At 36.7% G+C, this 27,232-nt stretch overlaps 2 protein-coding genes and 1 pseudogene across 17 annotated transcripts in view; all 3 read right to left on the reverse strand.

Annotated features, from left to right (window-relative positions):
- The window catches only part of BAZ2B (bromodomain adjacent to zinc finger domain 2B), a 430,125-nt gene that overhangs the window by 383,935 nt on the left and 18,958 nt on the right, over positions 1-27,232 (reverse strand). For 14 of the 16 annotated variants that reach the window (XR_003309384.2, XR_003309383.2, XM_026454040.2 and 11 more), the window contains exon 3: positions 4,557-4,659. The gene's annotated coding sequence lies outside the window, so the exon portion shown is untranslated. Of the gene's footprint in view, positions 1-4,556; positions 4,663-27,232 lie in introns of all 16 variants that reach the window. The other 2 variants (XM_026454039.2, XM_026454038.2) reach the window with 1 other exon arrangement.
- On the reverse strand, positions 20,890-21,463 carry LOC111546088 (ATP synthase subunit g, mitochondrial). Its single transcript, XM_023217388.3, has one exon. It carries the CDS (start codon positions 21,315-21,317, stop codon positions 21,006-21,008), a length of 312 nt encoding a protein of 103 aa, XP_023073156.1. The 5' UTR covers positions 21,318-21,463; the 3' UTR covers positions 20,890-21,005.
- On the reverse strand, positions 21,630-25,516 carry LOC111546159 (annotated as a pseudogene).

Consider the following 27,232-nt stretch of genomic DNA (forward strand, 5'->3'; position numbering starts at 1 on the left):
TTAAGTGATCCACTGACCTTAGCCTTCAAAGTGCTGGGATTACAGGCATGCGCCACCATACCCAGCTGATTCATACTTTTAAAATACTAACAACAGGCCAGATGTGGTAATCCCAGCATTTAGGAGGCCAAAGTGGGTGGATTACTTGATGTCAGGAGTTCGAGACCAACCTGGCCAACACGGCAAAACCCCGTCTCTACTAAAATACAAAAATTAGCCGGGTGTGGTGGCACATGCCTGTAATCCCAGCTACTCAGGAGGCAGAGGCAGGAGGAGAATTGCTTGAATTCGGGAGGCGGAGGTTGCAGTGAGCCAAGATCGGGCCACTGCACTCCAGCCTGGACAACAGAGCGAAGACTCCATCTGAAAACAAAACAAAACAAAACAAAACACACATGGACACAGAGTGGGGAACATCACACCCCGGGGCCTGGTGGGGGTTGGGGGGCAAGGGGAGGGATAGCATTAGGAGAAATACCTAATGCACGTGGAGCTTAAAACCTAGATGATGGGTTGACGAGTGCAGCAAGCCACCATGGCACATATATACTTATGTAATAACTCTGCACGTTCTGCACATGTATCCCATAACTTGAAGTATAATAAAAAAATTAAAAATAAAACTAAGAATAATTTTCCCATTTCTAGATTGCAAAGATTTTTCTCCTGGTTTTTTTTTTTTTTTTTTTTCCCTCAGCGATTTACAGTGTGAGGCTTTAGGTTTAAGTTTATAGTTCATTTTGAGTTTATTTTCTTCAATATAAGATGGAATTAATAATAATTTCTCCCTCACTTTGGCAGTCAATTATATCAACATTTTATTGAAAGAACTCTCCAGCCAGGCATGGTGGCTAACACCCATAATCCCAGCACTTTGGAAGGCCAAGCCAGGTGGATCACTTGAGGCCAGGAGTTTGAGACCAGCCTGGCCAACATGGTGAAACCTCATCTCTACTAAAAATGCAAAAATTAGCCAGGCATAGCAGCACATGCCTGTAATCCAAGCTACTCAGGAGTCTGAGGCACGAGAATTGCTTGAACCCAGGAGGCAGAGGTTGCAGTGATGTAAGACTGTGCCACTGCATTGCAGCCTGGGTGACAGAGTGTGACTGTTTCAAACATACATACATACATACATACATACATACATACATAAATAAAAGACTCTATTCCCTCACTAAATTATCTCGGCATCCTTGGTGAAAATCAGTTAATTATATATGTGTGTGCCAGGCCTATTTTAAGATTTGATTCTGTTCCACTGTTCCACGGGCCTTTCATTTTGCCAATAACAAATAGTTATGATTATAACTTGAAGTCTTGAAATCTGGATAGGTTCTCCAATTTTATCATTTTAAAAATAGGATTGTCTATTATTGCTTTTTTGCTTTTGTGTATTTTCTTATTGATTTTACCCTCAGCTTTTCATGTTCTCTCAAAATGGTCTACTGAAATTTTAATTGAAATTATATTAGTTTTATTAATCAATTTCATTAGAAGCAACATGTCAACAATCTTGAGTGTTGTAATTCATGAACGTGGTATATCTAATAAATTCAGTCATTCAAATATTCTCTCATCAGTGTTTTATAGTTTTCTGGGTAGAGATTGTAGATGTATTTTGTTATATTTATTCCTATTATTCTTTTGATGAAGTTTTAAAAAAATACCAATTGTTTGCTACTAGTATATAAAATATTCAACTCACTTTATATTAACCTTATATTCTTTAACATTGTTAATTCATTCATTTGTTCTAGTAGTTGCTTTTGCAGAGGGACTGTTTACTTTGTCCTTTAGGATCTTTATACACATTATTGCTGTTATTCTTTTGCCCTAATGCAATGTCTAGAGCATTTGTTACAATGTTAAATATAAATGGTGAAAGAGGTCATTAGGTCATTCTTTCCATGTTTATTTTTTTATTTTATTTTATTATTTTTTGGAGACGGAGTCTCTGTCGCCCAGGCTGGAGTGCAGTGGCCCAATCTAGGCACACTGCAAGCTCCACCTCCTGGGTTCAGGCCATTCTCCTGCCTCAGCCTTCCGAGTAGCTGGGACGACAGGCGCCCGCCACCGTGCCTGGCTTAAATTTTGTATTTTTAGTAGAGACGGGGTTTCACCGTGGTCTTGATCTCCTGACTTCGTGATCTGCCTGCCTCGGCCTCCCAAACTGCTGGGATTATAGGTGTGAGCCACAGCGCCCGGCCCATTCTTTCCATGTTTCTAATCCTTGGAGTAATATATTCCATCTTTCACTGCTATGTATGATGTTAATTGGGGGTTTTCCAGTATATACCCCTTTTCAGGTTAAGAAGTTCCCTATTATTCCAAGTTTACTGAGTTTATATAATAAATGCATGTCTAATTTTGTCTATTGCTTTCTCTTTTATCTCAATCATTAGGTAGGTACATGTTTATTTTGTTTTTCTTTTCAAATAATCAGATACTGGTTTTGTCAGTTTTCTCTCATCTGTTTTTTGGGTGATGGATTTCTGTTCTTATCTTTATTCCTTCTTCCTTCTACTTAGTTTAGGTTCAATTTGCTTTTCCTAGTCTAGCTTCTTAAAATCTCAGGTCATTAATTTTAGCGCTTTGTTTTCTAATTTAAGAAATTGAAATGGGCTCACACCTGTAATCCCAGCATTTAGGGCAGCCGAGGCAGGCTGATCCCTTGAGGTCAGGAATTTGAGACCAGCCTGGACAACATGGTGAAACCCCATCTCTACTAAAAATGCAAAACTTAGCCGGGCGTGGTGGTGCATGCCTGTGATTCAGGCTACTTGGGAGGCTGAGGCAGGAGAATTGCTTGAACCTGGGGGGGGTTGCAATGAGCTGAGATCATGCCACTTCATTCCAATCTGGGCAACAGAGCAAGAGACTCCATCTCAAATTTTAAAAAAAGAAAAAAAAGAGAGAAAGAAATTGAAGCTATGTTACCCTTTAAGCACTGCTTTATCTACATTCCTCAAATTTTGATCTGTTGTATTTTCATTATCACTCCCTTCAAAGTATTTTCTAATTTCCTTTTTGCTTTCTTCTTTGTCCTATTTTTTATTTGGTGGGGGTGTTAAGTTTCAAAATATTTGGTATTTTCCTATCTTGTCATTGATTTTTATTTCTGTTGTGGTAAGAGAACAAACTGCATAATTTCATTCCTTTTAAATTTGTTGTTTTGTTTTATTGTCTATCATATGGTCTCTCTTTGAGAATACAGCATGTGAACACACAAAAAAATGTGTTTGGCAGTTATTTAGGTATAGTATTCCAAATGTATCCATTAGATCAAATAGGTTCAAATCTTCTATGTCTTTACAGATTTTTTTTTTTTTAGTTGTTCTATCAATTACTGAGAAAGAAGTGTTAAAATCTTCTACCATGATCTCAATTTTTGCTTCATGTATGTTTAAGTTGCTGTTACACAGGCATTTGTGATTATATTTTCTCAAATTGTGCCTTTTATCATGATGAAATATCACTCTTCACCTCCGATAATACTCTCAATCCTAAAAGCAATTTCATCTGATGTTAATATAGGTGCTTCCTCTTTTTATGCTGTTTACCTGGTATAATTTTGTCTATTTATTTACTTCCAACATATTTGTATGTTTAGGCCTAAGATAAACCTTTTGTAGGAAGTATAGTTTGTTCTTTCATTTATATCTGCTCTAACAATCTACCTTTACAGTTTAGTATTTAGACGTTTAATATTTAATGTGATTATTGTTATCACTGAATTTCATTTAATAATTTTATTACTTGGCTCTATTATCTCTATGTGTTGTTGCAGTAGTTCCTGTTGTTCTTTCTTTCCTCTTTTTTTTTTTTTTTTGAGATCGAGTCTTGCTCTGTCACCCAGGCTGGCATGCAGTGGTGTGACCTCGGCTCACTGCAACCTCTGCCTCCCGGGTTCAAGTGATTCTCCTGCCTCAGCCTCCCGAGTAGCTGGGATTACAGGCATGTACCACCATGCCTGGCTAATTTTTGTATATTCACTAGAGATGGGATTTTACTGTGTTATCCAGGCTGGTCTCAAACCCCTGACCTCAAGTGATCCACCCGCCTCAGCCTCCCAAAGTGCTGGAATGACAGGCGTGAGCTACTATGACCAGCCTCTTTTCTACTTTTTAGAAAGATAATTTAAATACTCCTTAGTATGGCATTTTAACAATTCTATTGGCTCATGAACTGTACCTCTTTGTATTTTATTTTTAGCGATTTCTGTAAGGATCACAATATACATCTCTAATCTTTCAGAGTTCAAGCAGACCACTATATCTCTTCTCTTCATGTAAAATATATACACCTTGTAAGCACATAGGTCCCTTTAATTACCTGCCCCCTTGCCACATACCATACATTGTTATAGTTTTATGTATTTTATAGTAGTCGTATAAATTACTTTTATTGTATATTAACAATGTAAATACATATTAATCTACATACACTGAAAACTCCAAAACTCCAATGTTATAATTTTGTTTTAAATACCCAAAAGTCATTTTTAAGGACTTAAGAGGATAAAAATAGTCTTTTATTTTTATCCAGATATTTACCATTTCTGATGTTCTTCATTTGCTCCTGAAGATCCAAGTTTTCTCTTAATATCATTTCCTGTTCACTTGAAGAACTTCCATTATCATTTCTTGTAGTATAGGTCTGCTGGAGACAAATTTCTCTTAGTTTCCCATTTGTAAAATTGTCTTAATTTTGCCATCATTTCTGAAGGATACTTCCACTGGACACAGAATTCTGGAATGACTGATTTATTGTTTCAGGTTTTAAGATGATTTATACTGTCTTCTGGCCTCTACGTTTCCTGACGAAAAAATGTTGGTCTTCAAATTATTGTTCTTTGGTATGTAAAGCAAACATTTCTCTGTCTGCTTTCATAATTTTTTCTTTATCTTAGGTTTCAGATTATAAGTGTGTCTAGGCCTGCTTTTCTAAGAATAGTACTCATGGTTCTAAACTACACCTCAATATGCCTCATCCCTTGATTTTGTCGGGTCAAATATATTGATCCTTTAAATCTGGCCCTCCCTTACTATCTTCACTCATAAGCTGTCAAGGTTGATGTTCAGAACTGCTGACTTACTGGTTAATGTTTTATAATTCATTTGGGTCACTGGAGCTCCTTGCAATACTTTTGTTCTCCCAAAGAACCATTTCAAATTTTAAAAAAATGCATGCAAGAGTGATATACATTAAGATAGAAAATAATTGGTAGCTATATAGGACATAAATAATTAATTCTTTCTAGAAGGTACTACCTCAAATACTTTTAAAAGTGAACCCAGAGAGGCAATGTTTTTAAAATGAGTTTAAATACAAATATCTCAATTTTAAAAATAAGAGATCAGGTACAACAGTTATTTATTGGGATGATTTCACCAATTAGACAAAAAATAATAATTGTCCCATCCTGCTGAAGTTTTCAGAGGCCTGGTCAGTCAATAAATATGAACTCTTTCTGCTCAGGAATACTTAGTATATTAGTCAAACTAGCAGAAATAGTTTATGTATTCTTAGTAAATAATCTGATATATTTATATAATGAAGACCAAACACTAGAGATGCTTAAGCTAATGGCCTTTCAGATTTGGATAGCACGTTGTTTTTCCCTCTCTAATGGCCACTTCTCATGGATATATAATTTTTAATCATATCAACAAATTCCTTTATAAAACAACTAATCCTAACTGTATGTAATATTGGTCCACAACTCTTAGAATAGTTCTCTTGGGAGCCGCTCAAGAATACAACCCTGTTGTCAAACTTGAGCGTGACTTGAAAATTCTTCACCTCATTTTCATCCCAGAAACATTTTGCTTCTTTTTTCCTTTGTGTTCATATTGTTATGTTATATTAGGCATTATTATTTCATTTTCCATATGAACATTCTAAACTTTTGTATAAAGTTTACATTAGGCATTACTATTTCATTTTCTATATAAACATTCTAAACTTTTGTATAAGATGTAAGAATAGTTTTCTAGTTGCAACAAAATAATAATTTTGCTTTAGAATATAAGCCTGCTTATAATCAGTTGAGACAATTAGGATTTATGGTACACATTTCAAAAATGTTGAAGAGGAAGTGGTGTCAACAACCATGAATGTATTTAAGGATTTTATTTTAGCTAATTTATACTAGTCAGTCGCATAAACACACAAATTGTAATGTTTTACTTGTTAAATCCAATGGATCTCACCCACATAAACGATGTTCAACAATGGCCAATATTGTCTTTTTCTTCCCCATAAATCTCCCAAGTTGGAAAGATAAAAAGAAGAAGACAAAACTATGAAATTTTCATGAAAATAGAAAGTAAACACCACCACATCCTGTACAGAATCCTGGGGCCTTAGAATCCTCATGGAAATACAGTTGCCAGTGATGCTAACCAGAGTGAAGGTTTTTCCAGATATAAGCAGCATCTACTTTATACTTTTGGAGAGAGGGAGGTGTTACGGCTTCCTGACTCCTCCTCCTGAATAGACAGAAGACCAGTGAGGAAGAATAAGATTCTAAAAACTGACAAGTAGAGATTTAGAAATTTAGTATGCAGTAAAGGGCTTATCTCAGAAGACTAGAGGAAAAATGGACTTTCAAATAAATAATGTTGGGATAACTAGATAGCTATTTGGAAAATGATATATATGGATCAATTTTGTACACTATACATATGCATACACCCCAAGTAGACCTAAGTTCTAAATGTAAAGTATGAAATGATACCAAGAGTGAAAGAAAACATATATTAATTTCTTTATAACTTAGGTATTGAGAAAGACTTTATATATATAACTCAAACTCCAGATTCATTAAAAGAAAATATTGACAAATCTGTTACATAAAAATGAAAAACTTCTGCATGGCAAAAAACATCGTAAGTAAAGTCCAAAGACAAATGATAAGCAGGGAGGAAATACTTGCAACATAAACTACAAGTAAAAGGCTAATATTCCTAATATATAAAGAACTCTTAGATAACCAATTAAAAACTCTAAAATCCCGATAGAAAAACAGGCAAAAAAATTAAACAGATGATTCAGAAAAATAATATGAAATGGCTCTTAAACATATGAAAATACATTCAGCTTCACTTTCATGAGGCAAATGCAAATTAAAACTACACTAAAATAACATTTCTCACTTTTAGACCAGTAAAAACTCCAAAGTTTGACAATTACTCTGTTGGTGCAGCTGTGAGGAAATAGGAACTTAACCATTGCTGGCAGGATATAAAATGCTATAATCTCTATAGGGAAGAATTTGGCAATGTCAAACAAAACTACAAAAGTGTTTATCCTTCGATTTAACAATTCCATTTCTGGAATTTACCCTGAATATACAACTCTAAATGAATAAAAATATGTATGTACAAAGTGATGAACTGCAGCATTATTTGTAATTGCAAAACACAGGAAAAATAAATAAATGCTTTTACATTAGTAGGTTAAACTATGGACACCCACATACTGTACATCACAAATTATGTAGCTGTAAAAAAAAAATGAAGATCTCTACGAACTGATAAAAATATATCCAGGATATATTAGCCAAAAATCAAATAAATCAAAACCATAAAAAAGTACATAGAGTAGCTGTCTTTTTTGAAAGAAATAAGAATAATATATAATTACATAGGAAGATAAACATATTTTCGCGCACACACAGAATGAAAACCAAGAAGCAAAACAAACAAACAAACCCTCTAGAGGAATGACAACCAGAAATGAAAAAACTAGTTATCTAAAGCAGGTGAGTGAAAGAGCGACAGAAGAGGGAATGACAGTTCATTGATTATATATTTTTGTATAGTTTTTATTTAAGAACATTTAAGAGTAAATGATATAATTAATTTTTTTTTTAATTTAAAAGAACAGGGACATCAGATGCAGTGGCTGATACTTGTAATCCTAAGCACTTTGCAAGGCTGAGGTAGGCGGATTGCTTGAGCCAAGGAGTTCAAGACCAACCTGGGCAACATGGTGAAACCTTGTCTCTACAAAAACTACCTGAGTGTGGTGGCATGTGCCTGTAGTCTCAGTTACTTGGGAGTCTGAGATAGGAGGATCAGCTGAGCTCACTAAGTGAGGGCAGCAATAAGCTGTGATCACACCATTGCACTCCAGCCTGGGCAACGAAGTGAGACCCTGTCTCAGAAAAAAAAAAATAAAAGAAAGAAAGAAAAGGAAAAGGAAAAGGAAAGGGAAAGGGAAAGAGGAGAGGAGAGGAGAGGAGAGGAGAGGGGAGGGGAGAGGAGGGGAGGGGAGGGGAGGGGAGAAGGGAAGGCTGGGTGCAGTGGCTCATGCCTGTATTCCCAGCACTTCGGGAGGCTGAGGTGGGCCAATCACTTCAGGTTGGGAGGTCGAGACCAGCCTAGCCAACATGGTGAAACTGTGTCTCTACTAAAAAATATAAAAATTAGCTGGGCATGGTGGCATGTGCCTGTAATCCCAGCTACTTGAGAGGCTGAGGCAAGAGAATCACTTGAACCTGGGAGGTGAAGGTTGCAGTGAGCTGAGATTGCGCCATTGCAGTCCAGCCTGGGCGACAAGAGTGAAGCTCCATCTTAAAAAAAAAAAAAAAAAAGAATGGAGAAAACCTAAAGTTGAATATCTGAAGAAACAAATAAATGTAAGGATTTTTGAATAAATAATACAGCCATGTAGAACAAGGAAAATAACTAATCCAAATAATTTCTGAACACAGTGTTTGAAGTATATACCTTTCACTGGAAAATAAAGAGAAATGCAAAAATTTCTTGAGCTCTACCTTAAAAGTCTATTGTTTGTAATGACATTGGAGCAGCATTTTTGTATGATTTTGTCTTTGTTGCAGCATTAAGCAAATGAGTAAATATATAAAATGCTCGTGGGGAGCCAGAGTACCTCACTGGCAGAGAAGGAACACACAAATACAGAACTGGGGAAGACAAGACAGAATCCTCTCATTTTAGACTGGAATAAGACTTATTATAAGCTGGCACAGTGACTCTTGCTTGTAATCCTAGCACTTTGGGAAGCCTAGGTGGGAGAATCACTTGAGGCCAGGAATTTGAGACTGTCTCTATTATAGTAAGTAAATTAAAGAGGCAATAAAATATTACTTTTTTTAAGTTTTCAACACATCACACTTCTTCAGTTGAGAAAAAGGCACAACAGAATACAATTTAACAAATGTTAAATGAGCCCATTAACTGTAAAAATCCTCTGATTCCTGAATCATAGATAGGAAAAATTTGTATACATTAGTGAAAGTATTCACTATTTCTGGTGAAGATAGGATATGAGGGAATGAGTTTAAGGTAAAAATATGATAGCAATGTATGTAGAGCTTTATAAAGGGAAACCTCTCCAGTTACAGAATTGTGAAACCCAAGAAAGACAATCTGAAGAAATACTAACAAAACAGATCAATTTTTATTGGAGATAATTAAGGTACAATTTTATCTAAAATAATGTACAGAAAATGATTCTCCAGATTTCCCCAACTGATTTCATAATTATCTACCTATTTTCAGATTTCCCCATATATCACCTCTTTAGAGAATATAACGAAATCCCAGCTTTTCTATCTGAAAGGTTTCAATTACCTTTTTTTTTTTTTTTTTTTGAGACCAGGTCTCACTCAGTCACCCAGGCTGGAGTGCAGTGGCATGATCCTAGCTCACTGCAACCTCCATCTCACAGGCTTAAGCTAAATCCTCCCACCTCAGCCTCCCAAGTGACTGGGGATACAGGTGCACCCCACTACGTTCGGCTAATTTTTTTTTTTTTTTTTTTTTTGAGATGGAGTCTCACTCTGTCGCCCAGGCTGGAGTGTAGTGGCGCGATCTAGGCAACCTCCGCCCCCTGGGGTTCAGGTGATTCTCCTGCCTCAGCCTCCCGAGTAGCTGGGATTACAGGCGCCTGCCACTGCATCCAGCTAATATTTGTATTTTTAATAGAGATAAGGTTTCACCATCTTGGCCAGGCTGGTCTTGAACTCCCGACCTCGTGATCCACCCTCCTTGGTCTCCCGAAGTGCTGGGATTACAGGCGTGAGCCACTGTGCCTGGCCTAGGCTATTTTTTTTTTTTTTTTTTAGTACAGACGAGGTCTCGCTATGTTGCCCAGGCTGGTCTTGAACTCCTGAACTCCAGCAATCCTCCCACCTTAGCCTCCCAAACTGCTGGGATTACAGATGTGATCCACCATGCCTGGCTTCAGTTATCTTTTCTGAATAAGGTATCTTGTAAACTTACTGATATTAGTGGCTTGGTTCTTTGTGACACTTCACAACTATTTGTATATATGCACACACCACTATTCATGGTATTATATTTCTCCTAATGACAATAGTGAACCTTTACCATATTACATTTTCTCATTCAAGTGGAAAAATTAAAACATATAGTCATTTTAAGCTGAGCACGCGGTGGGTGCCTGTAGTCACAGCTACTTGGGAGGCTGAGGTGAGAGGACTGCTTGAGCCCAGTGGTCCAAGTCCAGCCTGGGTAACACAGTGGTATCTAATGCGCGCGCGCGCGCGCGCACACACACACACACACACACACACACACACACACACACACACAGTTGTTTTAAAGTTGAGTAATTCAAGGTAAATTCATAAAGACAAAAAGTAGATTAGAGGCTACCAGAGACTGGGTGCAATAGGGAGTTATTGCTAAATGGTTACAGAGTTTCTATTTGTGGTGATAAAAAAGTTTTGGAAACAGTGGATGGTTGCACAATAGTGTGAATGTACTTAATGCTACTGAGTTATAGGCTTAAAATGAGTAAAATGGTTAAATTTATGTTACATAAGTAACATATATATATATATAACAATTTTTAAAAATTGAGTCGTCAATTAAAATAAAATTGTCAGCCCTTATTGGATAGAAGTCCTATATTGTGCTGCAAGGGAATCTTCAACAGTGATAATGATGGATAAAGATTAAAGCTTATATAATTACCAACGAACACATATATTTGCTTGAAAAGTAATAAAATATACAGTTATATGATAAAAATTCTCAAGAAAAAATTTGAACTCCTGAGAATACACAGCTTCCTTCATTTTAAAGATAAGTAAGAGGAAAAAGTCTACAAAAACAAAAAGCCTTGTCCTTTTCTAATATTTTTTTTCTAAACTCTTTAAAAGACTGAATACAACACAATGATATTTTGTTTCAAATCTGTTTTAAAGAAATCCTTAATATTTTGTGTAACTATGCTTTTGCTATTTATAGGTAGAAGACTTAAAATAATTAATAAGTCATGAAATTAATATAAGTTTTTAAAGTATGTTTTAAAAGAGGCAAGTGATCATTCACTGTTTTTTATAGTATCAAAGACAGGGGCAGAAAAACCCAGGAGAAAAAAATTGCAGTGTCTTAAGTGCTACATTTTATTTCTAATTTCGTATCTATCATTAAACATCTTTGAGGACAAAATACACTTACAAAACAAATAATGCCACATATTGCAACAATGGAGAGTCATTCAAAGACAGTCATTTAAAGTCATTCATATTTGGGTTTCACAATATGCTATTTGAGCATAGAGGACTTCATTCTTAGCTCAGAAGCTTAATTTTCCCAAACGCAGATTACTGTAACATTTAGGAAGATAAAAACAAGTGGATTTGTTCTTTGTTTTCTCCCCTCTTTTCTGGGATTTACACTTAAAGCTGCACCAAGTTACTTCAGAGGACCAGAAACAAATGCTGTATTGTTTACATCCCCATCTAGTGGTCTTAAATTTCTGTTCTGCATAGTATTCAAAAACTAAATACTTAAAGATAAAAACCTAAAAAAATACATCTGACAAAAATTAATACAAACCAAAACTTTACAGCTATGACAAATACTATTATGTTACCTAGTCTCATGCTATTACAATTAGAATGGAATGGAATGGCAGAGACTATGTGAAGCCACTAGAAAAAACAAGGAGCATTTTTCTGGAGCATCTATTTTACGTAACACTAAATAATTTTAAACATTTCGTATTAATGCAAACATAGTCTGGAATAAAATGTTTTATTAGTATTTCAGTTTGAGAAGCACAGGGCACAAACTTCTCATTCCATTGAAAAAGAACCTAATAACTTGAGCAATTAAGTTACTTGATCAAGTTCCCTCAACCAGACCATAATAGAGCAGTATCAATAATATAGATATTTTATACATTTTACATTAAAAAATACAAATACTAAATACCAATCCCAAGTGCCTAATTGCAATATACTTTATTCTTTGCATATAGTTTCTTAGACATTTTATTCTAACTTCCAGAATTTCCTTTTTACTTCATATCACAGCACACTTACGACCTGTAAAGTGTGCTTCATACACAGCACACTTATAACCTTATACTAATAGTACTATTTTCCATTCTAGTGGTGCATGCCTATAGTCCCAGCTACTCGAGAGGCTGAGATAGGTAGGACTGCTTGAGCCCAGGAGTTAGGGGCCAGCCGGGGTAATAGTGAGACCACCTTGTGTCAAAAAAAAAAAAAAAGTATTATTCTACAATTTTTTCCTAAAATTGATTTAAAATTATGAAACTGATTTGATGGTGGGAGAGGTAAACAGTTCTGTAAACTTAAAAACATATACAGATTTATGTAACTACCACCACAATCAGGATACAGAACACTTCTATCACACACACCTCCAAAATCCCTTGTACTATTACGTTTGCAGTTTCACAGTCCCTAACCCCTGATAACTACAGATCTGTTTTCTAACAATATACGTTTGTCTTGTCAAGAATAGCTTATAAATGGCATGATACAGAAGCAACCTTTCTGAGAATACTTTCTATTCTGCATGACTTTGAGATTCACTACTCAAGATGTTGAACGTGGGTTCATTCCTTTTTTTTCTTCTGACTCTGTTAAAGGTGACATGCTTTTTTATTGCTGAGCAGCATTCCATAGTATATTATATACTATATGTGGTAGTATATAGAATAGTATAGTATAAAGTAAAATAGCAGAGTTTGTTTATATATTCAGCCATGGAAGAGTATGTGGGTTGTTTTCTGTCTTGGGTGATTATGAATAAAATGGCCATAAGCATTTGTATCTAGGTTCTCTTCTATTAAATTATTTTTAAATGTAGGTGATTTAACATTATAAGCCTTTCCTAATTCTGACCCTTATACAGAATGTGATATGAAAATGTAACTTCCATAAAAGTAATAGTTTAAATAAATGCTTTCAATGCCTAAATTAGTTCATCACTATTCAGGAATTGGCATTAAGAAGACAATTATTCATATTTATATACGAGAAAAGTGAAATAGGAAACATAAACTTCTTTTAAACATGAGAATATATAATAATTTACTTAAAAACCTAGGAAGGAAATGCCAAATACTTGGGCCACTATTCCCTCTTTCTCTGCCCATGGCATACATCAAAAATCATTCAAAGTGCACTTTGCTTTGATGATGCAGCCTCAATGCTCAATGCACAGTTCTAGACAGTAATTACTACATAATTGGAGTTGGGACTCCCATTGCGATGAATTTTGTATCTCTGGCTTAGGAAAAATTATTCTCAATAAACTCTAATCTATAAAAATTATTTTCGCTTTAAGGAAAAAATTACGTTCTGTAACATTCTTAATCCTAGGCTTATTACGCTAATAATGTGTGATTTTTTACAAGACTGAGCAAGAAAAACTGCTGGGGTAGTTCTGGACTGCCATCGGTTAGTACCAGAACAAAATCCAATGTGCACAAGAGAAAAAAGTATAATCTTACAAAAAGGAAAGCAAGGACAAAGAGGAAAAGAAGATGAAGATTACAACCTGTTAAGAAATTGAAAAATCTTCTTTATTATCCATTGCGTTAAGCTAATTCTTTGAACTTTGTGTCTTATACTTACTTCACAATAAATCTGTGCTTTTATGTCTTCATACTACCTATTTGTTAGATACCAGGGTTAGATTCTGATAGAATAAGTATATACATGAATTTATTTCCTATATTCCAAAATGGATTAAAATGTCAAATAAAATTTTAAAGTAGAAAACCAAAAGGTACAATCAGGTTCAAAGTCAAAACAAACATATGGACCAAAAACTGAAGAGTAATACAAATTAATGAATGGGTTGTTACCCTGGGCATGCTAGTCTCCAGTTCAAAAGCAGGCAGTGACAGCAGCTGAAAATTCAGCCTCTGTGGAGAAATGCTCACTAAATATTCTGTGTGTGATAATAAGGGTTCAGAGACAGGCTCACTATTTGAAACTACAGGTAGCTGCAGGACAGAAATAATATGTATTCCTTGTATGTATTCCTTATCCTTATTCCTGTCCTTTGCAGTAGGGGCTATTACCCCCTATTGCAAAATAAGGCTACAAAATGTGCTACCAACCTATTGCCTGGGCTCCAGTTCTGTGGAGTTACATTGGCTCAGCAGACAGGAAGACAAAAATATAGCTCATGATCATGCCTGTCAGGATGAGCAGTATCCCTAAATAATATTACAGTGTAACAGCTCTGAAATGATGATATAAAACCTATTCATAGACTGGGGCAAGACTTGGGTAGAGGTAACCTCAAAATTGCTAGGGAGAGACTTCTGAGTATAGATCAAGAAGTAAAGGAGAAAGGGGGGAAAAGAAAAACTTTAAAATTTCCTTCTACTTAAAACAAGCCAGCTAAATTCCAATACCGTAAGTTTTACTGTAAGAGAAATACCATATGTCTTACCATAAGAGAAAATTACCATAAGAGAATATCTCATGGTAAAACAGCTATCAAAATTAATAATCAGAATACTAGTTTACTATAAAAATAATTTTATACAAATCTGACAGATTTTAAAAATCAGTGTTTAAGTGTTTAAGATGTTCAAAGTAATAAAGAATTCACATTCATCAAAAAAAGATAATAAATTATAAAACAAAATCAGGTAGAAATGACATAATACATAGATATGAAAAAGAAACAGACCAGACACAGTTTGACCAAAAAACAAAAAGAAGGAAAAAGAAACAAATCGACATCTTAGACAAGAAAAACATAGTCACTGAAATAAAAACCTTAACAGATCTGATAAATGCTAGATTGAAAGAGAGAATTACTATATCGAAGGACAGTTTTATCAGTTTGGATAACATACAGTCAGGGTTACACCCAAAACATTTGAAACTAGAAGGCAAGAGAGTCTACTAATATTGTTCAACCATCCATAACAGAGTGCAGAAAGGAGAATGCTGAAGTACATCTGGGGAGACAATAGAAGATACTGTGCACAGAAGCTCTTGGCTATGCAAAATAGCAGAGCCAACTATGTAGGGGCATTGGGTGAGGCGGGGGCAGAGAATGCTGATTATTTCATATAACGAGAAGATAGAACAGTTCCAGGGTTGACTAATTCATCAACTCAGTAACAGAATACCAGCTCAACTTCTCTACAATTTCCTCTGTTTTCTTCTTGGCTGCAGCAGTTCCAAACACTACATTCTCTTGAAATTATTCCAGAAGAGGAAAAAAAGCACCATTTCTTCTCGTGCATCTCTGTTTTAGAGATAAAACCACACACACACACACACACACACACACACATTTCTAGGAGTCCTCCCAGCAGACTTTCCTTTTTTTAAAAAAAAAACTCTTTGATATTTTTGGCTAACTGTATAAGAATTCGGAGTGCATTTCCTCCATGGAGCATTATTATTTATGCTCTATTTACTTGTATAGAGTCGCCATCTGTATTATACTTTCGACAAATGTATAGACTTTCCTTGGGCTGTCCAAGACACCAAGCAGCATGTCTAATGTATAATTTTTTTTCTTTGGGAAAACACGTTCTGAACTAAACATTTCTTTAAAATTTAATCAGGTTTATTATAGTATAACTAACATACAGCAAGTTCATACGATTTTTTTAAGAGATGGATTCTTGCTATGCTCTCCAGGCTGGTCTCAAACTCCCAGACTGGTCTCAAACTCCTGGGCTCAAGCAATCCTTTCACCTCAGCCTCCTGAGAAACTGGGACTACAGGCATGCACCACCATGCTTGGCTAAAATCACACTTTTTAGCATATTGTTTTATAAGTTATAACAAACAGAGTCATAACCACCACCACAACCAAAATATAGAACAGTTTCATCACTCCAAAATATTCCCCTATGCCCCTTTGTAGTTGTGGTAGTTTTCTCGTTGCTGCTATAAAAAATTGCCATAAACTTGGTTCCTTAAAATAACACAAACATAGTTTCTCATGTCAGAAGTGTGAAATGAATTGTATGAGGCTAAAATCAAAGTGTTAACAGGGCTGGCTCCTTCTGGAAGCTTCAGGGAAGATACCTGTTTCTTATTCCTTTCAGCTTCTAGGGACTGCCAGTATTCCTTGGTTCCTGGCTACATTACTGCAATGTGTGCTTTGTCTTGATATTGCCACCTTCTCCCCTATTAACCCTTTTTTCTCTTTAAGTATCTTTGTGATTAAATTCAGAGCTTACTCAGATAATCCCAGACAACTGCTGCCCCATCTCAAGATTTTCAGTCATATCTACAAAGTCTTTTTGCTTTATAACGTAACACTTTCAGGTTCTAGAAATTAGAATGTGGATATCTCTGGGAGGCCATTATTCAGCCTACACAGTAGGCAACTCCTCTGTCCTCCAGTTGCTGGCAACCACTGCTGTTAGTCCTGTCCTATTTTTATCTTTTCCAGAATGTCATATAAATGCAATAATTACAGTAAGCAGCCTTTTGGGTCTGGCTTCCTTCACTTAGCATAATACACACAAGATTCATCCATGCTGTTGTATTTATCAGTAGTTTGTTCTTTTGTACTACTGAATAATTCCACCGCATGGATGTCCCACACTTTAAAATTCAAAAGTTGACGAGTATTTGTGCTGTTTAGGGCTTTTGACAAGCATGAATAAAGCTGCTACGAACACTGCTGTGCAGCTTTTTGTGTGAACATAAAATTTTCATTTCTCTTGAGTAAAACCTAGGAATGAGATTGCTGAGTTGTGTAGTAAGTGCACGTTTAGCTTTCTAAGAAATTGCCAAACTAACCCTTGGTTACCCATTAAATAAAGAAAAAGTGGAAGAAGTAGTAATTAGTTGGACTATATTGTCTACACAATGATAGGATGAATCATTTCTTTTTCTCTTTGTAAAGGCTGGAGTACAGTGGTGCAATCATGGTTCACTGCAGCCTCAAACTCCTGGGCTCAAGTGATCCTCCCAACTCAGTCTCCCAAGTAGCTGGGAAACAGGGATCAGACCATACACTGTAACTGTCTTTACTCATAGTCCCCGTTACATTATTTGGTAATATACTCTTAAGTGTCAGTAAAAGTTAAAGCATAGCTATAATCTTATTTGCACACATTCCTTATCCATTCCAATATATTCTGGAAGAAATCATTTATTTTCTACAATGACATTCTATGATACAGAATAAAATAATTTGATTTAGTAGTAACCTTATATCATAGATCAAAAAGGTATTTTTAAAACGTTCTGTAAGAAATGCTATATTTTCATACACAGAATTTCCTGCCAAATAGGCCAAGCTGTCCTCATCATGCTTATTCACTAAAGTGGAATTTTGTGGGTAGAGGTATCACTGCATGAAAGAGTCATGGTAATGTCCAGAACACCTTCCTTTATGGCTCTGCTATGCCCTTTTATGTATGCATATTAAACTAGACTGCTTACTGATTAGTTTTGTTATATAAAGTTTTATGGATTTAATCATAGGTCTCTATGCTTTTCATAAGAGCAAAACATGACAAGGTGTTTCTACCTTATGGAAAAAGTTATAAATAAAATATACAAAAATGTTGTACTGAGGTTGTAGTGTAATTTTATTAACAACTTCCAGATACCAAGTGAAGTATAAATACAATTTTTATTTAGAAAGAAGTATCTATAAATAAGGTAACATTTGGTAACTGACATAACAGCTTAACTAAGGTAGAACACTTAAGAATTACAAATGGGATGTGCATCTTACAACATTCAGTTCTTAAATTTTTTTTTTTTTTTGCAATAATTTTACACTTAAAGAAAACATGGTACAAATTACCTAGTGCCAAGGTCTTGGTTTCTAAATATCATTCTCTAACAAAAGGAACAAAGAAACCTTGAAGAAACATCTGATTATAGGGCTGGAAGAGAGAAAATAGAAGAAAAGGCAAAAGCATCTTGTAGTACCAGAAAGCAAGAAAATGCTCAAAAAACAAAGAAATGGAGCCATGTTAAAGGGCCATAGAAGCCTACCACAGAGAACTCCCCATGACCAATGCTGGAATAATTTGGCATGATTACACTATACATAATGGCATTATTACACTATACATAATGCAATATTACACTATAATGCAAAGAATAAAATAAATAAAACATAAGCTCATACTATTATAAATATATAATGAATAACAAATAAGAGTCAAATATTCCTTACAGGATATGTAAGATATATAGAAACTCTTCCCTCCAGGAGAAACTTAACTGCACCTCCTGACCTCAACTCCTTCCTTTAAGAGTGGGCTGGACTTAGTGGCTCCTTTCCAAAGAAAAGAAGAAGAAAAAATTGGAATTTAACAATAAAGAATAATAGAGGCTGGCCCTAGTGGCCCCCACCTATAATTCCAATGCTTTGGGAGGCTGAGGCAGGAGGATTACTGAAGGCCAGGATTTCAAGACCACCTTAGGCAACATAGAAAGACCTTGTCTCTACAAAAAATTTAAAAATACTTAGCTGAGTTTAAAAAAAATTAAAAAAAAAAATGTTCCTGTAGTCCCAGCTACTTAGGAGGCTGAGGCAGGGGAGCCCTTGAACCCAGGAGTTCAAGGTTACATTGACTATGATGGCATCATTAACGAGAGAGAGAGAGAGAGAGAACACTACCTTAACTAAGATATCAAGGTTTACCTCACCGGAGAGATCATGTTGATAGCATCTACCCTCTAATATGGTGTAAAGAAAGGGTACTTCATCTCTGTGGTATTCTTTCCAAAAAATGCATAACCCCACTCTAATCATGAGAAATACATAAGGCAAACCAAAACTGAAGAACAGCCTACAAATGTCTCAGCAATACTCCTCAAACCGTTAAGAGTCATGAAAAACAACACTAAGAAACTATCACAGACCAGAAGAGATTTGAGAGATGTAGCAACTAAATGCAACGTAGTAACCTGAATTGGATCTTGAGCAGAAAAGGGATATTAAAAAAATAGTAAGTGAAATCTGAATGAAGTCTGGAGTTTAAAAAGACATTAACAGAAAAACAGGTGAAATCCAAATAGTCTGGGGTTTAGATAATAGTAATGTGCAAACGTTGGTTTCTTAGTTTAAAAAAATGTACCACAGTAGGCCGCACATGGTGGCTCATGCCTGTAATCCCAGCACTTTGGGAGGCCGAGGCGGGCGGATCACAAGGTCAGGAGATCGAGACCATCCTGGCTAACACGATGAAACCTCGTCTCTACTAAAAATACAAAAAGTTAGACAGTCATGGTGGCGGACGCCTGCAGTCCCAGCTACTCCGGAGGCTGAGGCAGGAGAATGGCATGAACCCAGCACGCGGAGCTTGCAGGGAGCCGAGATCGCGGCACTGCACTCCGGCTTAGGTGACAGAGCGAGACTCTTTTTTTTTTTTTTTTGAGACGGAGTCTGTCTCTGTTGCTCAGGCTGGAGTGCAGTGGCTGGATCTCAGCTCACTGCAAGCTCTGCCTCCCGGGTTTACGGCATTCTCCCGCCTCAGCCTCCCAAGTAGCTGGGACTACAGGCGCCCGCCACCTCGCCCGGCTAGATTTTTGTATTTTTTAGTAGAGACGGGGTTTCACCGTGTTCGCCAGGATGGTCTCGATCTCCTGACCTCGTGATCCGCCCGTCTCGGCCTCCCAAAGTGCTGGGATTACAGGCTTGAGCCACCGCGCCCGGCCAAGACTCTTGTCTCCAAAAAAAAAAAAAAGGTACTACAGTAATTGAAAATACTAATATTAGAGGAAACTGAAACTGAGAAGGTTGTATTATATAATAACTCACTGCGCTATTTTTTTCGACTGTGATAAATAGAGTATTTGGTTTTTGTCCCCAGTTCCTGGCACAAACTTTATAAAACTCTGGAAGCTTCTTGAGTAATAATGAGGGGAGGAGAATGTTCTGCTATTCAGAGCAAGCTCCTTTCAACCATACCTCAATTTATGCTACTAAGGTGAAAAGCCTCAAGATAGAGGCTGGTTGCCAGGGCAACCAACCATGTGATCAGATGGTTCAAACATTCAATCCTTCCCCCAGACCTCTGGGGGAGGGAAGAAAGGGTGGAGACTGTAGTCAATCACCAATGGCCAAAGATTTAACCAATCACATCTCTGTAATGGAACCTTCATGAAAACCTTAATCTAACAGGTTCAGAGAGCTTCCAGGTTGAATGCATTAACATGCCAGGAGGCAGGATGTGTCCAAAGCTCCATGGAGACAGAAGGTCCTGTACTCAGACTCTTCCAGACCTCACCCTATATGCCTCTTTATCTATTTGTGCATTTGTATCCTTTATAATAAACTGGTAATAGTAAAGTGTTTCCCTGAGTTCTGTTAGCTATAATAATAAATTGCTGAACATGAGGCAGAGGTTATGGGAACTCCCAATTTGTAGTCAAGTTAGTCAGAAGTACTGGAGACCTGGGATTTTGATTGGTGTCTGAAGCTGGAATTGAGGCAGTCTTGTGGGACTAAGGCCTTACTTAGCCTGTGGAGTCTGATGCTAACCCTAGGTAGATAGTATCAGAATCAAATTAAATTGCACTGGTGTCCACAGTAAACTGGAGAATTGCTTGACATGGAAAATTGACATATTTGGTATCAGAAACGTTGTGAGTATAGGACAAACTTTTTCTTTTTTTTTTTTTTTTTTTGACAAATCTTATTTTATTCAGATAGCAGTCTGATCACACATGGTCCAACAACACTCAAATACTAAATCAAATATAACCAGATGTTAAAGATTGGTCTTCAAACATCATAGCCAATGATGCCACGCTTGCCTATGATCTCTCCAACATAAAACCACATCAACACCTCAGTGGCCACCAAACCATTCAGCACAGCTTCCTTAACTGTGAGCTGTTTGAAGCTACCAGTCTGAGCACTATTGACTATTTTTTTCAGGCTCTGAATAGCTCTAGGGATCTCAGCAGGGGTGGGAGGAACCAGTTCAACCTTGGCATAGTACCAAAATGTGGCCAATCGAGGCTTTGAGTAAGTCACAGCAGCGTTCACCAGAGCCGGGGTCTTCTCCACAAGGTTACGGACAAATTGGGCCATGGTTCTGGAATGCAAAGTCCGTGGGACTGAACGGCCGGCTGAATGTCCCAAACTTTTTCTTTATCTACTTTTACATATCTTAAATTATTCTAAGGTAAAAGTTTATTTTTTGTTTTATTATTGTTTTTTAAGGCAGAGTCTTGCTCTGTCACCCAGGCTGAAAGTCAGTGTGAGATCATAGTTCATTGCCACCTTGATCTCCCTGACTCAAGCAATCCTCCCACCTCAGCTTTCCTAGCTGGAACTACAGGCATGTGCCACCACACCCAGCTAGTTTTTTTTAAATTTTTAGTAGAGATGAGGTCTTGTTATGTTGCCCAGGCTTGCCTTGAACTCCTAAGCTCAAGCAGCTTCCCAAAGTGCTGAAACTACAAGCATGAGACACCAGGTCCAGACCAGACATTCATTTTTTAAAAAGTACAAGGAATTTCCATATACATGTTACTTAGATTCCCCAAACTTAACATTTTACCACATTTATCTTATCAGTCTTTCTGTTCCCTTTATAAAGCTATTTTTCATCATTCCCTTTTACACCTGAATATTTCAAAGTATTTTTCTGTTAAAAGTACCTTTATCAAAATAAGGAAATTAGCATTAATACAATACTATCCAATACAGACCTTCACGTTTCACCATGTTTCACTAATGTACTTTATAACAAAAATATGATAAAAGAGTAATATAAAATAAAATTGTTTCCATCCTAGCCCATGATCCAATCAAGGGTCATACATTATTTTTAAAGGTCATACCTCTTTGGACTTCTTGGATCTGGAAAGCATTCTTCAGTCTTTGTTTCTCATGACCTTGACATTTTTGAAAAGTACAAACTATTTATTTTGTGAAATGTCTCTCAATTTGGGCTTTACTGATGGTTCTTCATGTTTATGTTCAGGTTATGCATTTTTGCAGTTATACGGCAGAAGTGATGTGCTCTTCTTTGTGCATCCTGTCAAGATGCATGCTATTGGTTCCACTACTGTTAGTGTTAACTTTTGCAACTTCGTAAAGGTGGTATATGTCATACATGTCCATTGTATAGTTGCTATTTTTTCCATTCTTGATTACTATCTTGTGGGGAGATATTTTGAGCATGTAAAAACATGCTCCTTGTAATCAACTCTTCACAAAATACTGTAAAATCCACTGCTGATTTTTGCCTGAAACAATTTCTGACTAGAACTCCATTCTACATCAACTTGTCCAGCTCCATAAAAAAGCATGTATTTTTCTCACAAATAGGACTTTTTATTTGGCACTATTGTAAGTCTGAACTTTAAACAGATTCTTGGACTGGTGGTTCATATCCATCAGCTTGTTCAACTTTAGCATCTGTCTCATCCCCAGTGGCTTTTCCAGAACTACTACTTTCACCATGAAGCTCCACGAGTTTTCTCAATTCAAACTTGGGCTTCTTCAGTATTTTTACTTTTCTTTCTTTTTTTTTTTTTTGAAATGGAGTCTCACTCTGTCTCCCAGGCTAGAGTGCAGTGGAACGATCTTGGCTCGCTGCAACCTCTGCCTCCCAGGTTCAAGTGATCCTCCTGCCTCAGCCTCCTGAGTAGTTGGGATTACAGGTGCACACCACCACGCCCAGCTTATTTTTTTGTATTTTTAGTAGAGATGGGGTTTCACCATGTTGGCCAGGCTGGTCTCAAACTCCTGACCTCAAATTACCTGCCCACCTCAGTCTCCCAAAGTGTTCGGATTAGAGCCATGAGCCACTGTTCCCGGCTAGCTTTTTTACTTTTCTAACGAAGACATCATGGAGAAGAAAAATAGATTGGCAAGGTTTTTCTATGTCTTTTCCAATGTTGTCTGGAATTAATTTATTGATCACTTCTTTCAAGTCATTTGTCTGCACCTCTCGGGTCATGATTTCCATCGTCTTCTTCCAGATTTGGCAGACTCGCTGGTGCTGAGCCTAAGAGGTCATCTGTATCTGATTGTTGTGTTTTTAGTAAAGTCAACACAGAACAGATGAAGCCAAGTAACCATCAGTAGTCTTGACATGAACAGGAGCTTCAATCATTGTCTGCCATTTTTTGACCATAGAATACATTTTCTTACAAGTAAGATCCATGACATGGAAGTTGGGCAGTTTTTGCCCTGAACGTCTTCAGTAATCAGTTTGAATTTTTCTAAACGTGACTTCATCATTCTGCAAATCAGCAAGACTCACTTCAAACACATGACCCTTGAGGCCATCAGATACAGTTTTGGTTCCTTGGATCCTGGTGACTAGCGTCTTTCCAACATTTCTTATATTGAACATAGCAGGTATTTTCACATTATATCTATCTTTCCTAGAAAATGGATCAACCACTTTCTTCTTGACTCCCTTCTGCCACCTTTCATAAAGCGCTTGGTCTTGCCAACTGCCTTGACGCTGCTCATAGAGCCAAAAGGCCATGGTGGTATTTTTATTGAGATTGTCTTTCACAAGTATTTTAAAGCTTTTCTCAAATAGCTTTTACATACTTCTGGTTAAATTTATTCCTAAGTATTTTATCTTCTTCGTTGTTATTTAATTGGGGTTTCCCTTATCACTCTATTTTCAAACTGGTAGTTATTTATATACATACAAAATATTAATATCTGAACGCTAATTTTATAGCCTACTACTTATTGATTTTTTATTATTTTAGTTTTATCACTGATTTTCTAGTGCAGAAGTCCACACACTGTATCTTTTCAGTAAAAACATCAGACTGTAAATATTTCATTTTTGTATGCCAAAAAGTTCCTATCCCAACTGTTCCACTCTGCTGGTGTAGTGCAAAAGATGACAGAGGCAATACAAAACCAAGTATATATGGCTAAATTTGGCTCTCAGTTTGCTAACCCTTGCTCTAGGGTTTTCCAGATATACTATCTTATCATCTGCAAAGAGAGATAGCTTTATTTCTTCTCTTCTGTTATGCCTCTACTGATTCCTCTTCTTTAACTGTATTGGCTAATATCCCCAGTAATGTGATGAATAACAGTGTAGTTACTAGATATCCTTGCCTTGCTCCTGATGGTACTAGTAAAAATGCCTGTGGTGTTTTCCATTATGATGACTTTAAGACTAAGGGGTGTGTGTGTGTGTGTGTGTGTGTGTGTGTACCTATACATATAAGGTGTGTATATATATTTATCACGTTAAGAAAATACCCATCAATTCCTATTTCTTAAGTGCTTTTACCAGAAGATGTTGATTTTTGTTAAAGGTTTTTGCAGCATCTATGGAGATAATTACATGATTTATCCCTATATCTATTAATATAGTATATTAATGGATTTCCCAATATTGAAACAATCTTGTGTTTTTGGAAAAAAGTTGACCATTCAACAATGTTGGGGCGGGGTGCTGACTCCCCACTCAGGTGAAAATCTGCACATAACTATTGACTCCCCAAAAACTTAACTACTAATTTGCCTACTGAGATGCCTTACCTATAACATAGTCAATTAACACATATTTTGTACATTACATACAATACTGTATTCTTACAATAAAGTAGGCTAGAGAAAAGGTTATTAAGAAAATAATAAGGGAAAGAAAATACATTTACAGTACTGTACTGTATTTACTGTACTGCAAGTTTATGTCATCTGTTTACAAGATTGTTTACAGAATTGCCCATGTGAAATGGAAAAAAAGGCATCTGCAGCAGCACACCTCAATCTATAGTACATCTCAAGCAATTCGACTTTTCATTGTAATGTCATGACTTCACTGCTTCTTGGTAGCAACTCCAGCATCACCAGTAGCACTTGCTATGGATCCTATAGTGTTACTCAAGGTTTACGGTATTACACTAAACAGGATAAAGAATACATAAGAACTGCAAAAGATCACTTTTTACTGTGATACAATGCCATTTACTGAAGAGATGAACTGCTCATCTGGAGATAAGTATCATAAGGCGTTTTAAGCATATGCTATGAACACTTGAACTTACCACAATAGCAATATGAGGCAGTTGCAAAATTACTACAGCAGTACATGTGCTACAATTAACTTTATGCAGTTATTAATACTGCATCATTCTGCTTGCTTACATTTCTCTCCACTATGAATGATGCTATGTATGACCTGTTTATATGTGTAAGTTTTGATAAATTTTAACTTTTTATATCAGATTTGTGTATATTTTATGGTATTAAATGATAAAACAGACTAGTATCTACATATATTTCACGCATTCATGATATATCTTTCTCTTAATTTTTTTTTCTTTTTGAGACGGAGTCTCACTCTGTTGCCCAGGCTAGAATGCAGTGGCACAATCTCAGCTCGCTGTAACCTCCGACTTCCAGGTTCAAGTGATTCTCCTGCCTCAGCCTCCCAAGTAGCTGGAATTACAGGCATGCACAGTACCACACCCAGCTAATTTTTTGTATTTTTAGTAGAGACGGGGTTTCACCATGTTGGCCAGACTGGTCTCGAACTCCTGACTTCAGGTGATCTGCCCACCTCGGTCTCCCAAAGTGCTGGGATTACAGGCATGAGCCCCCGTGCCTGGCTTCTTAATTTTTTTCAATATTTCTAGGCTATGTGGTTCATCTGCAAGTTTTTTCAAATTGTCACAATCTTCAGAAAATATTCCAATATATTTATTGAAACAAGTCTGTAGAATCTGGGCAAGGCAGCACACACCTGCAATCACAGTCATTCAGGAGGCTGAGGCTGGAGGATCACTTGAGGCCAGGAGTTCAAGACCAGTCTGGGCAACATAGTGAGACCTGTCTCTTTAAAATAAAAAATTAAACAACAACAACAAAAAAACACATATAAATGGACCTGTGTAGTTCAAACTTGTTTTGCTCAAGGGTCAACTGTAAATCCCATATGGTCATAATGTGTTATTTTATTTTAGAGACAGAGTTTCATTCTGTCACCAAGGCTGTAGTACAATGGTACTACAACTCAGTAGCACTACAGAGTACAACAGCTCACAGCCTTGAACTCCTTGGCTCAAGCCACTGTCCTTTCTCAGCTTCCCAAGTAGCTAGGACTACAGGTACATGCCACCATGCCAGTTAATTTTTAAATTTTTTCATAGACACAGGGTCTCACTGGTCTTGAACTCCTGGCTTCAAGTGATCCTCCTGTGTTTACCTCCAAAAGCACTGGGTTTATAGGTGTAAGCCACCATACCCAGCTTATTTTCCTAATATATGACATTGGAATTTGTTTGCTAATATTTTATTTAGTACTTGGTATGAATATATATAATTGATACTGGTTTATAGTTTTTTTCCTTTTTGTGCTGTCTTTAGGAATGGGTATTATCCACATTCAAGGCTCTGCACCAGTTTATTGGGCACTGAGACTATCTTTGAGTGTTTCATAGATTATCTCTACAAAACCATCTGGGACTGGTGCTTTTTAATGAGGTGGATCCTTGATATTATTCTCTATTTCTTCTACAGAAATTGAACTTTCTCAAATGTGGCCAATTTTGATGAAATATATTTGCCTTAAAAATAAATCTTTTTTTTTTTTTGAGACAGGGTCTCACTCTGCCTCTCAGGCTAAGGGCAATGGTGAGATCATGGCTCACTGCAGTCTCCACCTCCTAGGCTCAAGCGATCCTCCCATCTGAGTCTCCCAAGTAGCTGGGACCATAGACATGTACCTAAGTTTTCATTTTTTGTAGAGACAGGGTCTCACTATGTTGCCCAGGCTGGTCTCAAACTCCTAGATTCAAGGGATCCTCACACCTCGACCTCTCAAAGTGTGAGTTATTGCACCTGGCCATCTTTTTTTTTTTTTTTTTAAGAGATGGGGTCTCACCATGTTGCCCAGGCTGGAGTACCGTGACTATTCACAGGCACAGCCTCAAACTCCTAGTCTCAAGCAATCCTCCTTCCTCAGCCTCGAGTAACTGGGACTTACAGGTGTGTACTACTGTGCCTGGCTG

The sequence above is a fragment of the Piliocolobus tephrosceles genome, chromosome 11 (genome assembly GCF_002776525.5).
Source record: "Piliocolobus tephrosceles isolate RC106 chromosome 11, ASM277652v3, whole genome shotgun sequence".
In the NCBI taxonomy this organism is placed as follows: domain Eukaryota; kingdom Metazoa; phylum Chordata; class Mammalia; order Primates; family Cercopithecidae; genus Piliocolobus; species Piliocolobus tephrosceles.